The 16,126-nt window shown below is 34.6% G+C and overlaps 2 protein-coding genes and 1 pseudogene across 2 annotated transcripts; 2 read left to right on the top strand and 1 right to left on the bottom strand.

The window, feature by feature from the left end:
* Positions 1–1,581: 1,581 nt before the first annotated feature.
* On the bottom strand, positions 1,582–2,556 carry LOC111808636 (putative CCR4-associated factor 1 homolog 8). The gene is made up of 2 exons (XM_023694751.1): positions 2,418–2,556; positions 1,582–2,306 (listed from the first exon to the last, which is right to left on the bottom strand). Exons 1-2 carry the CDS (start codon positions 2,554–2,556, stop codon positions 1,582–1,584), a joined length of 864 nt encoding a protein of 287 aa, XP_023550519.1.
* Positions 2,557–9,074: 6,518 nt separating this feature from the next.
* Positions 9,075–12,244, top strand: LOC111809433 (putative uncharacterized protein DDB_G0287975). Its single transcript, XM_023695896.1, has 4 exons — positions 9,075–9,344; positions 10,207–10,411; positions 11,291–11,399; positions 12,004–12,244. The coding sequence occupies exons 1-3, from the start codon at positions 9,195–9,197 to the stop codon at positions 11,356–11,358; spliced, it is 423 nt and encodes a 140-aa protein (XP_023551664.1). The 5' UTR covers positions 9,075–9,194; the 3' UTR covers positions 11,359–11,399; positions 12,004–12,244.
* A 352-nt stretch (positions 12,245–12,596) lies between these two features.
* On the top strand, positions 12,597–15,559 carry LOC111809432 (annotated as a pseudogene).
* Positions 15,560–16,126: the final 567 nt, after the last annotated feature.

The raw sequence follows: 16,126 nt of genomic DNA, 5'->3' as shown, positions 1-16,126 counted from the left end.
CACTCGTAGCCACTTGAAACATTTTAAGCAACTGGTTCTACTTCGTAAAGCTGTAATAATTCATGGTGTACGCGCAAGGATACAAAATTTAAATCTAGCTCAGCGGTAAACATGTGAATCATATATACCGCAGAAGGTGGTGTCCATTGTCTAAAATCCTTCTATCAACTCCTTTAGAAACGTAGGATGGAGCAACGAAAAATGGCAATGAACTAACAGCATACCTATGTTGATGGTAATATCGTGACTCGAACAAAGAAAAATTGCAATCAAATAAAGAAAAAATTGAAGATGACTAGATGCAACCAAGCAAGTGAAGCTATTCCAATCAAATTCAAATTGAGGATGGAACACGGATCGGCGGAGGAGTACCCGAGTAAAAGTGAGGCAACAACTTTGAGATTTTTCTGAGTCGCCGGAACCTGAAAGTCATATTCGTTGTAGAAGAACGAAATGACAAAGTTGGCTTCGAAAGGTTTTAGCCGTTTTCGTCAAGAGTAAAGAGAAAGTTGTCTCTTAAAAAATATTCAAACAACAGGTTTTGGTTTTTAATAAAAAAGCTCATTTATTATTTAAATAAATAAATTATTTTTAGTATTAAATAAATAAAAATTATATTCGTTATACACGACATTATACAAATAAATTATTTTTAAATGGAATAAATTATTTTTCAATATATATATATTCGAAAAGTAAGCTTTAAATTGAAGAAAAAAAATAGTCTATTAAATAAATATAAATTTTAATAAATGAAAGTTATATAGGTGAACATATCCTATGATCTTATTCAAATAAATTGTTTTTAAATTGAATAAATTATTATAAATAAATTATTTAAAATAAAATTTATATTTTATTTAAAATAAATTATTTTTTAATATATATTTGAAAAATAAGATTTAAATTGAAGAAAAAAAATTAAATGTTAAATAAATAAAAATTATATAGGCCTTATCCAAATAAATTATTTAAAATAAAAAGTTACATATAGTAAATAAATTATTTTTTAATATATATATATTCTTAAATTACTTTTCAGTATATATATATAAAAGATTTAAATTGAAAAAAAAATTAATTGAATATATTATTTTAAATAAATTATTTAAAATAAAAGTTACACTTATATAAATAAATTACTTTTCAAATATATATATATATATATATATTCAAAAATAAGATTTAAAGGAAAGAAAAAAATTAATCGTTAAATAAATATGAATTTTAATAAATAAAAGTTATATTAGTGTAACGATTACATATGTTGTATATATGGTATGATCCATATGTATATATGGTATGATATATATGGTATGATGTTATACAAATAAATTATTTTAAAATTAAATAAATTATTTTAAAATTAAATAAATTATTTAAAATAAAAGTTACATTTATTTTAAATAAATTATTTTTCAATATATATATATTCGAAAAGTAAAATTTAAATGGAAGAAAAAAAATCATTAAATAAATATGAATTTATATACATTATACAAGTGTATGATCTTATACAAGTTGGCACATATTTATAACCCTCCCCANAAAAAAAAAAAAAAAAAAAAAAAAAAAAGGCAATTAATCGGTTGAGATACGACCGTCGGTTAATTTTGATGGATCTACAATCACAACGGGTCGTCGATAACCCTGAATTGGATATGGTAATCCATATAAAAAACCTTCGTGTATCTTTGGTTCAACCTTCATAATTGCCTTCATCTTGGCATAAACCGAGGCTGTAAGCAAACTGTCAGACCCAGCGAAGTGGGCAGTACCAATGCGATTAATTTGGAGCAGCTTTGCTAGTTTTTTTAAGCCTAGGTTGCCATTGAATAGGTAGTCGGAGTACCGAGCCATATGTTTTAGGTCGGTAACTGTTCCTAGGAGATGTGCAGCAATGATGGCGAACATAGACATGGATGTAGGCATGGAGATTATGTTGTTAAACTTCATTAGATACGCGATGTCATACAAACCATGAAATGTTATCCATCTTTGTATTCTACGGCTTCGAATGACGGGGTTAAATTGTCTACTAAATTCTTCGGGAGCAATTCCACAGCTCCTCAGTTTATTAAAATTAAATCCCTTATTTTTTAGAAATGAATCTAGGGAATAAACACCCTCCATATTACTAATTTTATCGAAATCTTTAAAGTTAAACTCCCACGTCATTCCTATTTTTCCATTCTCATCAATGAGGGTGAGTCCTAATTGGAGGATGCTCAGTCGATTGACGTTAAATTGTAGGCATTGATAGAATTCTTCATCTGAAACACCTTTCGGAGTCCATCTTAAAAATCCTGAAAAAAGAAGATACGTCAGTAAAACAAAACTAAAAAAATCATCCAGAAGTCAGTAAAACAAAACTAAAAAAATCACAGCTTCTCACTGCCTTAAAGTTTAATTTTTACCTGGAAACTCCGTATCCATCGCCACAATTGGAAATTCTGATAAATAGTGCTTCATAAGTTCTATCTCTTCCAATAAATTGTAAGACCAAACCTCTCTCTTCCATTGTCCTCCAACAGCTCCTTCAATAATTTTTGCCATTTTATTTCAAGAAGTTTTTAGTATGGATGATTGTTTGTCGAAATTTTTTTTAACTTCACAATCAAACTATCGAATTGAGTATGAGAGTGAGAAGGGTGAGGCTATATTATAATAAAAATGAATCCTAATCCACAAAAGAAAGGGAAGTAAGATTATCTAAACGAAAATAGGAATATATTGCATAAATATATTTTCAAAATTTTTTAAAAAAATCTATTACAAACTTTTTAAAATTAATAATAAACTAGCAACCAATACTCATTGAAGTTTGATCGAAAATAAATGATAAAAGATAAAATAGCACAAAAAAAAACCTAAATAAATAAAGGATAAAAATATAATAAAAATTAAATTATTTTTTATTTTAATTAAAAAAAAAATCTTAGAGTATTGAAGACTATGTTCTTAATTATTAGAAATTAAGTTGAATATTAGGTTATGAAGCTAAGTTGGATTTGTTATTATATTTAAAGCTTTATTTAATAAATTTGGTTAAAAAATAAAAATTATTTATAATAAATTCTCTTGAAATATTTTTACAAGGATAAAAATTTTAATGCAAAAAAAATAAAACTTTGATTTTTGAAAATTGGATTGGAAGAATTTTGTAATTTTTTTAATTGTGTATTGTATATGATTTTGGGTTTTTTTTTTTTCTTTAATTTTAATAAATTGTTTTTGTATAGTTGGGGCAAAATAACCCGATAAATAGAGTATGTATTGTTTGGATAGAGGTTTTGATGATCGGGTGTGAATTTTGTGGTTTATTGGTAGTCTTATGATTAATCCGAGCGTTTGATGTAATTGAATCGTCTGATGTAACTGATTTGAAGTTTTTTATTCATGTTTTTTTTACTATATAGTTTTAAAACATATTCTAGATTTTAATATATTTATTATTTATTTATTGCAATATTATTATATCATAATTTATATATATATTTATTTATTTAATAGTTTAGAATTTTCTAAGGGTAAGTGAGCATATTTTAATTAAAATATATATATATATATATATATATATATATATTTTTATACAATCTCTTTGAACTAATAGATTGATTTGTGTTTTTTTGTATCATAATAATTATAAATGGTAATAAATAAAACTTAAAAAAAAAGATTTGACAACTCCCGAACCCAACCTGAAAATAGAAGGTTGGGTTGTGAAAAGTTATGGGTTGGGTTACCCATCCCACCGACCCGAACTTTTGGGTTGGGTAAAAAAAATCTCTCAACCCAACTCAACTCAGATCATGTAAAAAAAAAAAAAAAATTTGACAACCCAACTCGAAAATAGAGGGTTCGGTTGGGTAACCAATCCAACTAACCCGAACTTTTGGGTTGGGTTAAAAGATTTACCCAACCCAACTAGCCCGAACTTTTGGGTTGGGTAAAAAAAAAAATCTTTCAACCCAACCCAACCTGGACCATATACACCCATAATCTTTAGTTATGCTCCTCTTCTTTCTCGGATTTCGGTGACCTTCTTCGCCGTAAATCATGATTACCCATCAGAACCACAGTCTAGTAGGAGAACCGATAGATCTTTGTCAACCAGTTCGAACCGTCGCGACTTCAACTTCGGTGGGGAAGAAGACAAAATACTATTTCTCTTTTTGCGTTGTGATTTGATAATTTGACTGAGTTTTTTTATATGTTCGGTTGTTATGATAGTATATTCTGAAAATTTCTCTGATTAATAGCGGATAAATAGAGAATGAGAGTTCAAAATGTTAAAAATGATGGATTCCCTCTTCTATCTCTCAATCTAAATACATACCTAAGGAAGAGAAAGCAACACTTTAAACTCACCTCAAAAATGAGTATTGGAACACTGAAGCTCAATCACATTAATCTGAGGAAACCAATAAAGAAAGAACTTCCATTATTGTAAGAATCGGGTTGACTCGATGACTCTAAAAAAGACGGATAAATTTTTCATAAAATAAAACAACCAAAACTTAAAACATATCAAACATTATATCAGAATAAAGTTTATACAAAATATTTTAAAATACAACAGTTAAAACACAAGTTAAGGGACGACACAAAATGGTTGAAGGATGACGGGTGAAGTTTGCGCTCCCGACCTCGATCAACTCCTTATTTCTTGAAAAAAATGGAGAATAAGGAATAAGTACAAGACTCCGTAAGCAGCCTACTTGTAGGCTCTTAATGGTGTCCTTGATATGCTAGGGTACCACACTTTTTGTTTTCTTGTTCTTGTTCTTGTTATGTTTCTTAATTCATTCTCTAAGATACTCCCCTTAGGACTTACGGTACTAGACAAAAACTTGTCATCCTGTGTCTGAGGCTTCATGCGTTCCGAGCGACACAGTCTTAATACCTAGGCTCAAGGCTTCATACGTTCCAAACAGCGTAGTCTAAGTCATAGACATGATGTACCGTGGGAGATCTTAGGGGGTTCTTAATTCATGGCTAGGACAACTTACTCTCTTCTTGCTCCATCGTGGCCATAGGTTATTCCCCATGATGGACCATAAAGGTCACGTGATTGGTGCATGCATGAACATGGCATAGACCATAAGGGTCACGTGATCGATGCATGCATGAACATGGCATAGACCATAAGGGTCACGTGATCGATGCATGCATGAACATGGCATAAACCATAAAGGTCACATAATCTAACATAGACCATATAGGTCGCGTGATCGGTGCATACATAAACATGGCATCCTACAAAACATAACATGGCGCAGGGTGTCACGATCATGCTCGTCTAAGGCGTGTTGCCCATGGCCGCATGCCCATGACAAGCCAAACCCTTGTCATGTCTTTTCATTCTAGTGTTTTCCCTTTTGTAATTCTAGGGCGTATGACACCTCAAAAATATCATGTCTAGGCCTACCAAACATAAAATGGCTCAGAATGTACTATAGGGGGCCAGTTGTCAACTTCTCCCTACCCAAGGTTATATATGCTAAGCCGTTGTTATCTTTCTCTTGCTTGCTTATATAACGTCTCTTTCTTGCTTATATAACGTCTCTTTCCAAAATCTCTCTTTCTAAAAATCTCTCTCTCTCCTCGTTTTCTAAAACCTTCTTTTAAAACCGAGGCTAGAGGCTCGATCGTACGTCGCTTGGCCGTAGGCGACGCAAGAACAAATTGGCTTAACTCACTTGTCGCTAGAAAGTGAGTGCTGCACAATCGCTAGTCCGCTGCCTTCGAAAGTGCGATTGAGGGAAATGAGGCCAAGCATGACATCCTGCAAAAGAAACACGGTGCAGGGCATCCCACCTAGAAGAGGAAAATAGCCTCCTTAGAAAGCACCGCATGGTGGGAGTTATGGGCCACAATTAGACATGCTTAGAGTAATATCTAGCATTCTTGAATTTTCATGTCTAAGGACTTTGGTCCTTTATCTGTGAGTGGTACCTAGCATTCTTCTTATCTTGGTAGTTATATAGCTTGTTTGGTAATGCTCTTGCTCTTGACCTTGTAAGTTCCTAAGGTTCTTATTTTCTTGAAGTATAACTTGTAACATGTATTCGTAATCATATGAACTCATCTTAGCGTGAGTTGTTCTAGAAGGTCATAGATTCCTAGTGAGTTCTTTAGAGGGTTCTAGAAGAGTCTTGAATCTTGACATGTATTCTTTAGGCGTTTCCTTAAGTTCCATCTTGGCTTATGTTCCAAACTTGCTCCAACCAACTTGAAATCTTGAGCTTATCCTTGTGTCATATAAAATAGACCTTAGATAATGGTTACTCCGGGCATGGCTGGCGATTTGGAGTATATTTAGACCTTGAGATAGGATATGACTTCTTGTTTCGTTTTTAGGAACTAACACTCAGAGGTTGTCATGTCATATATTGCGTTTTGGTCCTGAAAACACTTTCAAAGTAACCCTTAGTTTTCTCCCCATGAGTGCATAGGTGACATTATTATAAACGTGGCATCCTGCTGGCATATCGTGTTGCAGGGTATCTCATTTAGGTGAGGAAAATAATAAGTCCATCATGACAACCTGCTCGTGGTACATATAGCAGGGCATCTCACCTAAAGAGGAATAGGGATCTTGTGGTACACTTCGTGATGGGAGATAATGGTTACTTCGGGCATGGATCCTAGCAACGTGTTAAGCATACCATCTGCATTAACCTAGGTATTTCCTTGTATTCTTGGGGATCCTAGGTTTATGCATAACGTATTGGGTCAAGCTTTGAACTTAGAGGTTCTTCTTAGGAATAGCCCAACATAACCTTGTGCACTTAGAATCTTATTAGAAACCAAGGGTACTTGTGAGAAATCTTTTTTTTCATGGGTACCTCGTTAGTCATCCTAGGAGGTAAAGTCATGTGGATCGTGATGTACATTTTTCCCCATATCTTGCTTTCGCTATCTAACGTTTCCCATTCTGAATTTCATTATGTTATACAACATCTTGAGATAAGGATTCATACAACATTTCATAATGTTGGGAGGTCATTTAGGGCTTAACCCGTAGGTAGTCTTCGTTAGGAGCATTATGGTAATTTTTCCCTAATTCTTGGTTTTGCTACTTAATGAGTTCCAATAGCTTTCGAACTTTACCACCTCATCAAGAATCATAAAATAAGATCTATAGTAGAGTTTCATAGTATTTGGAGGTCATCTTGGTCATGAACGGTAGGTAGATATACTTAGGGGCATTATGGTCATTTTCCCCGTTTCTTGATTTACCTACTTATCCTTATCCAATAACCACCAAATTCCATACATAACCTTAACATGATATATTATGCTCAGCATTAAAATTTCATAGGCATTAAAGCTCATTTAGTTGTTTATCTTAACGTTCCTTAAATCTCGAGCAACTTGGTCGGTTTAGGGCCTTAACTCACGGTTCTTTGGATTTTTCTTTCATATATCCTTGTGTTATACTTGGTTTAGGGTTCACAAGAAAANAAACCAAGGGTACTTGTGAGAAATCTTTTTTTTCATGGGTACCTCGTTAGTCATCCTAGGAGGTAAAGTCATGTGGATCGTGATGTACATTTTTCCCCATATCTTGCTTTCGCTATCTAACGTTTCCCATTCTGAATTTCATTATGTTATACAACATCTTGAGATAAGGATTCATACAACATTTCATAATGTTGGGAGGTCATTTAGGGCTTAACCCGTAGGTAGTCTTCGTTAGGAGCATTATGGTAATTTTTCCCTAATTCTTGGTTTTGCTACTTAATGAGTTCCAATAGCTTTCGAACTTTACCACCTCATCAAGAATCATAAAATAAGATCTATAGTAGAGTTTCATAGTATTTGGAGGTCATCTTGGTCATGAACGGTAGGTAGATATACTTAGGGGCATTATGGTCATTTTCCCCGTTTCTTGATTTACCTACTTATCCTTATCCAATAACCACCAAATTCCATACATAACCTTAACATGATATATTATGCTCAGCATTAAAATTTCATAGGCATTAAAGCTCATTTAGTTGTTTATCTTAACGTTCCTTAAATCTCGAGCAACTTGGTCGGTTTAGGGCCTTAACTCACGGTTCTTTGGATTTTTCTTTCATATATCCTTGTGTTATACTTGGTTTAGGGTTCACAAGAAAATCCAAGCGATTCCTACAAGTATTTCGTAAGAAAAGTCCAAGGTGGCTACTTACCTCGTCGTCAACGTTTGGGACCTACATTCTTGAGCTTCCGGTATCCGAATTGCTTCACATTTCCTTCCATAAACTCCTTATTGTGTCTAGTTTCTGGAACCATAAAGTTTGTCATGAGAACCCGTCTGGAAGGGGGTTAAAATTGAGAAACACCGAGGGAAGGTCAGATTTTGGGCTGACTTGGCCAGTTAAACTCATTATTTTTATTGTTTATTTAATTTCATGATATATCCTTATATTTTTTGTACTTTAACCAATTTTCAAGAAATGTTTGCAATTAGTGGTTTTAATTTTATGAAAATGTTGAACTATGTTAATATGTTACAATTTTCCGTCGTTGTTTTTTATTTTTTATTTTTTTTATTTTTGTGAATAATTATGGATTCATTTGTGTTTGTTTGTGAAGTTTTAATATATCTGATTGTTTCAGAATAATTATAAATTATGGATAAATAAAAGTTTAAAAAAAAATTAACAACCCAACCCGAACCCAACCTGAAAATGGAGGGTTGGGTTGTGAAAAGTTTTGGGTTGAGTTGCCAATCCAACCAACCCGAACTTTTGGGTTGGGTCAAAAAAATCCGTCAACCCAACCCGGACCATGTATACCTCTACTATTTTGTCTCTAATCAATTTATTAACACAAGTTAAATTAAAATTTTATTTTATTTTATTTCTAATTTATTTATTTATTTTATAATTCATAGATTTATTAGAATATTTATAATTTTATTTAACTGTCGAATAATTCAATTATTTTATTTAGTTCCTCTTAAATATATGATTAAAAGTTTAATAATTGATTAAATAATTTTTAAAATTATATAAAATATGAATTTTTCACTTTCTAAACGACGTCGTTCTTAGTTTTCCAAGAATAGCGGGAAGAGCTTTCAGATTTCGCGCCGTTTTTCCGAGTTTCTGTGTCGTCTTCCTCATCAGTCATCAGAGCTTCGTGTTTTCGTTTTTCATCTCAAAGCAGCGGAATCAAGAATCGGAAGGCGTAGGAAGATGCAGATTAAGGTGAAATGTAACTGTGGCGAAACCAAATGCTTGGAATGGGCCGTCGTTGAGTTGCAAGGCATAGTTGAAGCTCAACCCTCCTTCGAAGATCGCCTTCAAACCCTCGAAATCGGCGTTCTATGTCGGCCTTCCGCTCAGGTACTGAACTTTTCCTTTCTCATTGATCGATCTTTTAGCATTTCTCTCAATTTCTTCTTGTTCTCCTCATTCTCAGCTCCCATTGTAGCCCTAGAATTGAATTCCCTGACAAGATTACGAAATTGTTTAGACTAGTTAGGTTCGGAGGAGGATTTAGTTACTGGATCGATTGAATTGATATGGTATTGTAAGTTAGTCTTAGCTCATTTATTTTGGTTATTAACTCATTTAGTTTATAACCTCTTTGTTCATATCTCTTTTTGGTCTATATTCTTATTTATGATTTATGCCTAGGAATTAGTATTGCTATGCCTATACAAAAGGCTTATCTAGCATTGTTTTGAGTCGTGGAGTCATTACCATTTTGTATTTGTCTAGAGGCAATTAGGAGGAACTTTTGTCGAGAGACTTTGTAATGTGAGAGATACATTTGTAAATATTTTGGTTATAGTGATTGACTACCACATGTGGATGTAGGAGAATTTCTTCTCTCCAAATCACATATTCTCTCCAAATCACGTAAATCTGCGTGTCTTTTTGTTTAATTTCTATTTGTGGGGTGTGAGTGTGATCAATCTTGCTTCCACTTCCGCTACAACCATTGGGTATCAAAGAATTTTTTGTTGTGGTATTCCGCAACAACAATTGAGTATTAGAACATTTTAGTGGTGGCATTTGCGTACAACCATTAGTATCAGGTTGTGCCATTACGGCACAACAATCGGTTTCTCCTTCACCTTGCTAAATCAGTTTCCAAGAGTGATTTCCGTTTCCTAAAGTATTTTTGTTTTTCATTGCTGAGGTAATTTGTTGCATTTCATTAGTTGCTTCTAATTATTTCAATTGATTGATTGGTTTGTAGGAAGTGTATACTTTTACAGTAGGGTACCATGAGCTGACAGGAAGCAAAGTGCCACTGAAGAAGCCATTGTTGGTGTTGAAGAAAAAGAAGTGCGTGGATGAGGATCAGAGTGGCGATACCAAATCAGCTACTGCAGAGTTGGAAGTCATTGGGATAATCAGGCAGCGGATTCTGTTTAAGACCAGACCAAAGGCCCTCATATCCAGTAAGCTTATTCAGTTTCATAAAATAGATAATGTAAAACCAAATGATAAACAAAGCTATTCCGAACGCCTGCAACATCAATGGTAGTTTCACTGTGTTTTTGTTTCTAGCTGAGAACATAGATAACAGGGAACAATCTGAACGTCAATAGATGTTGATTTAGACTCGTGTTCTGGGCCCTGGAACCCAGAATAGAAAGACAATAAGGATTTTTAGGCACTAAAACCTTGGCTGTTAAGCATGGATTTTGATAATGCTTCAGTAACCTCATAGTTCATCTCTTTTACAAATGTTCTTGTTGATCTTGATGATTTACATGTAGCTAAAGTAACCTGGTAATCATCTCGGATCCGGCCTTGAATGTATGAAGCCTTCCAAGTATTAATAATGTTGAAGATTGTTAGGAGAGGAGTCTCACATCGGCTAATTAAGGGGTTGATCTTGAGTTTATAAGTAAGGAATACATCTTCATTAGTATAAGGCCTTTTGGGGAAACAAAAAATAAAGCCATGAGAGCTTATGCTCAAAGTGGACAATATCATACCATTGTGGAGGGTTGTGATTCTTAACAAATGAGGTATAAGAAGAACCGGATAATATGAAAGTGGGGCTGAAATTGTACTAATGATATCAATGATAAGTTATGCTGGGCAATATTTTTTCGAGAGGGCTATCTCTTCCAAGGCTCAAAATAGTCCAATTCTCCACTAGTACACTAAGTACGTCTCAGTACACTAGTACACCAAGGTCGTATATTGAGTCACGATGATATCGAAATAACTTAAAACTTGCTTTAATTTTTGTAATAGAGATGTTTTCATTCTCTTTTCTCTTCTTTGGTGCAATGTATAATCCCTATTATGGTTTTTTTTCCTATCAGAACCACAACCATCGGTGAAGGAAAGATCCCGCGCTTCAGGATCTGCAGTGACAGGCCAAGCAACATGAACTCTATCTGTGAAGGTGAAATCCATCCATATCTTTTCTGGGTAAGGTTCAATCAGAAAGGTGTAATGAAATTATTCATTCATTCATTCATTCATTCATTCATTCATTCATTCATCTTTATATATGTTTAAATCCTGTTTTAGTCTCAAAATATGTATGGTTGTTGCTTACTTTTTAAATATTTTATTTTAATGTCTATACTTTGAGTAGGGAACCATAGTTGCTATCGATTTTAGTAAGCTATTTCATTAAAACATGACATAGGTATGTCTTTTGTTTATTTACCTTATCAACATACATTTTTATGGATAAGTGTTCTACGTTACATGCAAAAAGGTCAAGTGTTAGGTTCTAATTTGACATTAGTTTTTGCTAAATGATTAGTGAGATTGTAAAGATAAGAATCAAAACACTATTGTTGAGACGAGGTCGTCTCTTTCAGGTGGAAGCATGTTGTCTCTTGCCTTCTTGTAGGCAAAGTCGACCTCGAGTGATGACATATCTTAGTATTAGCAAGAGTCCGAATAGGAGTTGGTTTTCGAGCACCTTAGTGCTCGAACTATTGTATATGCTCTTTACACTCATGTTTATAAGCATATGACATTGAGGGATCAACCTAAAAAACATTATATGGTGGTAAAACAGGTGATGAAGATATCATGGATCAGAGGTCGATATCAAAATTATGAAGATTATGAAGATGGAAAGACCAGTTGGGTAACATTATTGTTCTTTGATGCCTATATAATCTCAGGTACAATTATTGTTCGTGCTGTCTACATCCATGTTTGTAATCAAATGAAATTAAGGGGTCGACCTAAAAAACATCACATGTTGATAGAACAGGCATGAATAAAAGGTTAATATCATGAGCATTAAGATGGAATGACCTAGTAGGGCTCAATTATTGTCCTCCTATCCTCAATATGCTCAGAGTGGAATGAATTAGTATCCACCCTCTCCATGTCCATGTTTACAAGTATATGACATCAAAGGGTCAACCTAAAAACCATTCTATGGTGATCTTAGTTAGTACATGTGTAGTTGATTTAATTACGAAAACTCGTTTCTCTTCCTGTATTAAATATTAAATTTCAAATCAATTATGTACAAATATATATATACATAAATTTGAACTCAATTGATATATAGCACATAGTTGTCCTGCCAATTTTGTAGGACTAGCCCAACCAGTTTTGTTACCCCAAGTAATAGTTGACATGTTTAGTTACGATCATAGTTCATGCAAGTTCAACAATGAGTTTTTGTAGTTTAGTTTTTTCGATTTTCGTTACTCACGAGCAACATATAGACTGTTGGTTGCTCATCATTCACTAGCTCTCTTTTACTAACCCAACATGTTTCGTTACACCAAATAATAGTTGACATGTTTCGTTACGGTCATAGTTCATTCATCCATGAACAAGCTAAACAATAGGTTTTTGTAGTTTAATTTTTCTAATTTCTGTGATTTAGATTGTTGGCTGCTCACATTCACTAGCTCTCTTTTATTGATTTCAACAAGTTTTTTAGTTTAGTTTTTCCGATTTCCTTTCCTCACGAGTAGCATATAGATTGTTGATTGTCCATCACTCACTCCCTCTCTTTTATTGATTTCAATATATTTCTTAATGTAGTTTATTCCTTACTCACGAGTCACGAACAACATAAGATTGTTGGTTGGCCATCACTCACTAAATCTTTTTTCTTGATTTCAAACGACATGTTTTGTTAGTTTAGTTTTTCCCGTTCCCATGTGAAACACGGTAGAACCAATTTTGGCATGCAAATTTTGACAACCACAAAAACTAGAAGAAAATATCTTGGATAAGACCTCACAACCACCAATTCAATTAATTTTGTGTTATAAAAAGGCAACCCAAATGTCTAAGAGAGGGAGACATAGTGAAAGAGAAAATGGAGCTTACAATAGGAGGCAGTCTCTTTCTTCTCTTCCCCCTTCTACTATTGTTCCATTCACTTACTAGAAAAATCAACCCAAAGCGACTTCCTCCAGGGCCCAAAGGTTACTTTCTCATAGGAAATATGATGGAGATTGGTCATAACCCTCACCAATCCCTAGCCAAACTTGCCGACTCCTATGGCCCCATCATGACCCTTAAACTAGGCCAAATGACCTCAATAGTGATATCCTCCCCATCCATGGCCAAGCAAGTCCTCCAATCTCATGACCAAGTTTTGAGCGACCGAATGTATCCCGATGCAACAACAATTTATGACCACCATGAGGTAGCATTGCCCTGGCTTCCCGTGTGTGACCTGTGGAGAACCCTTCGAAAACTATGCAACAATCACATGTTTTCCCAGAACATCCTCCATATGAACTATACGGTTCGTCTTAAGAGAATCTAACGTCTTTTAGTGTTCCAGAAAGCGCTACGAAAGGTGAGGCTGTAGACATTGAAAGAGTCGTGTTTGTGATCACTCTCGACATGCTTTCCAACATGATTTTTTCGGTGGATTTGAGTGATGAATACTCGAATATTTGTGAAAAGGGTCAAGAATTTAAGGAGGCTGTTTGGGGTATAATGGAGGAGGCTGGAAGATCAAATGTTGGAGATCTTTTTCCCATGTTGAAGAAGATGGACCTCCAAGGATGCCGAAGGCGTATGATGGCTCACATGAACAAGTTTTTAGATATCATTGATGACATGATTGACAAGCGGATGAAGGAGCCAAATTTAGGGGAAGAAAATGACATGCTTCATAACCTTCTCAACCTTGCAAAAGAGAGTGAAGATGCCAAGTTCCACCTACATTTGATCAAACATTTGATATTGGTAATATCTGCTCGTTTAATATACGTTTAAACCACCTTACATAATATATGCTCGTCACGTACGCACACACACGTCTTAGCCCTGTTAAAATAGTATCACTAGTTCAGTAGGGTCAAACTCAATAATTGTATAAGTCCATTGTCTATGTATTTTAGAAAAATGATTTAGGTATTTTAAGAATAAAAATACCTAAACCTACCTTCGAGACAGAGTGATGGTGTCTCCCTCATGAGCACAACCCTTACCTGCCTTGAACTACATGACTGATCTTGCATACACACGTGTAAATCAGGTCATTTCTCGAGAGTGATTCTAGACCTTATTCAAAGAATTTACTAAATACTAGAGTGCTGCTATAGGGAATGCTACCTTGACCTTGCTACTTCTAATGCTCGAACTGTCCTCCCTCCTCTCGCCAATCCTTAGAATTTTTGGTTCTTTTTTAGTAAAAGAATTATGTAGAAATACCCTCTAACTGTGTGTTTAGTCTCTACTGTAAATACCCTCCAACCTACCGGTGTGGCTCAAAGCTCCCATTCTGTTCTATGCAGGTAGGGATTAAACTCGATATTTAGAGTAAAATTACACATCTTTGTGTTGTTTTGGTCATTACTTAGGTCCTATTTCCGGCGGGAACCGACACGACGACATCGACGGTGGAATGGGCAATGGCAGAGCTATTAAAAAACCCAAAAGTACTATCAAAAGCCAAAGCAGAGCTGAAAGAAGTGATCGGTGAAGGCACGGCAGTCGACGAATCCGACTGGGTAAGGCTACCATTTCTTCAACAAATCATAAAGGAAACTCTCCGGCTTCACCCGCCGGCTCCTCTTCTATTGCCACACAACGCAAGAGAAGACGCCGAGATCGGAGGGTTCGTGGTTCCCAAAAATGCTCGAGTTATTGTGAATGCTTGGAAGATCTGGAGGGACAAAGGCGTTTGGGAAGACGCTGATTCGTTTAAGCCAGAGAGGTTCTTGGGGTCGGACGTTGATTATAAAGGGAAGCACTTTGAGCTGATTCCATTTGGGTCTGGACGGAGAATCTGCCCTGGCTTGTCTTTGGCTACCAAAATGGTTCATTGGATTCTTGCTTCTTTGATTCACTCGTTTCATTGGAGGCTTGAAGATGGGATCCAGCCTGAATCTATGAATATGGAGGAGAAGACTGGCTTGACTTTGGCTATGGCTCATCCACTTAGAGCTATCCCTTTCAATCAAACTTCTTAATATAAATGTCTGTTTAAATAACCAAATTGGACATGTGCCCATTTCCGTAACTGTGTTCGGTAATGGTAACTACTATCTCGTATAATACTGCTTGTTTGTTTGGGAGAATTCTAATCAAATTTTAACTTTCTATCACAATAAGATTAGAAACGTCGTTGATTCTTGTCTTTATTGCGATCTTCATGTTCTTAAACTTTTGAAACTCTTCCACTTGCTCCAAAAAATCTCTTCTAATGCACCAAACAGTGTCAAGATGCCAGAGTCAATGTCTCAATGCACGTGAAAGAAACTACAAAATTTGTTAAATATGTTGAGATGTTGTCCATAGTGTCTTGATGCTACAGACGTGTATTTTAAGCGTTAAGAAGCATAGAACAGTAGACCATAGTGCTAAGCTAACGAAATACCTCATTTCATTACCGTGAGATGTTATTAAGCAGTGTCTTATCAATTCTTGTACAGGATAGTTGACTTGATTGTGGCAGTGTCGAGATGCTATATTTTAGTGTCTCAACACTATCCATCGACCTGTGACATTTGTTTTCCTCATTTTCTTTATCTCTAGTTCTTCTTTCGACTTTCACTTACCTCTTTATTCAACATTGATACTCTAACATCGTGAAGTTGCACAACAGTTCAATATTAGCCATAGAAATGAATATAAACGTGAAAATTACTATTTAAGCGATAAATAGAGTTAGTGGCTATATTTTGTTCTATTAACCTATATTTTCTGCT

The sequence above is a fragment of the Cucurbita pepo genome, chromosome LG13 (genome assembly GCF_002806865.2).
Source record: "Cucurbita pepo subsp. pepo cultivar mu-cu-16 chromosome LG13, ASM280686v2, whole genome shotgun sequence".
Taxonomy (NCBI): Eukaryota; Viridiplantae; Streptophyta; class Magnoliopsida; order Cucurbitales; family Cucurbitaceae; genus Cucurbita; species Cucurbita pepo.
The sequence above is the reverse complement of the archived record's forward strand: the minus strand, read 5'-3'. Positions and strand labels throughout refer to the sequence as shown.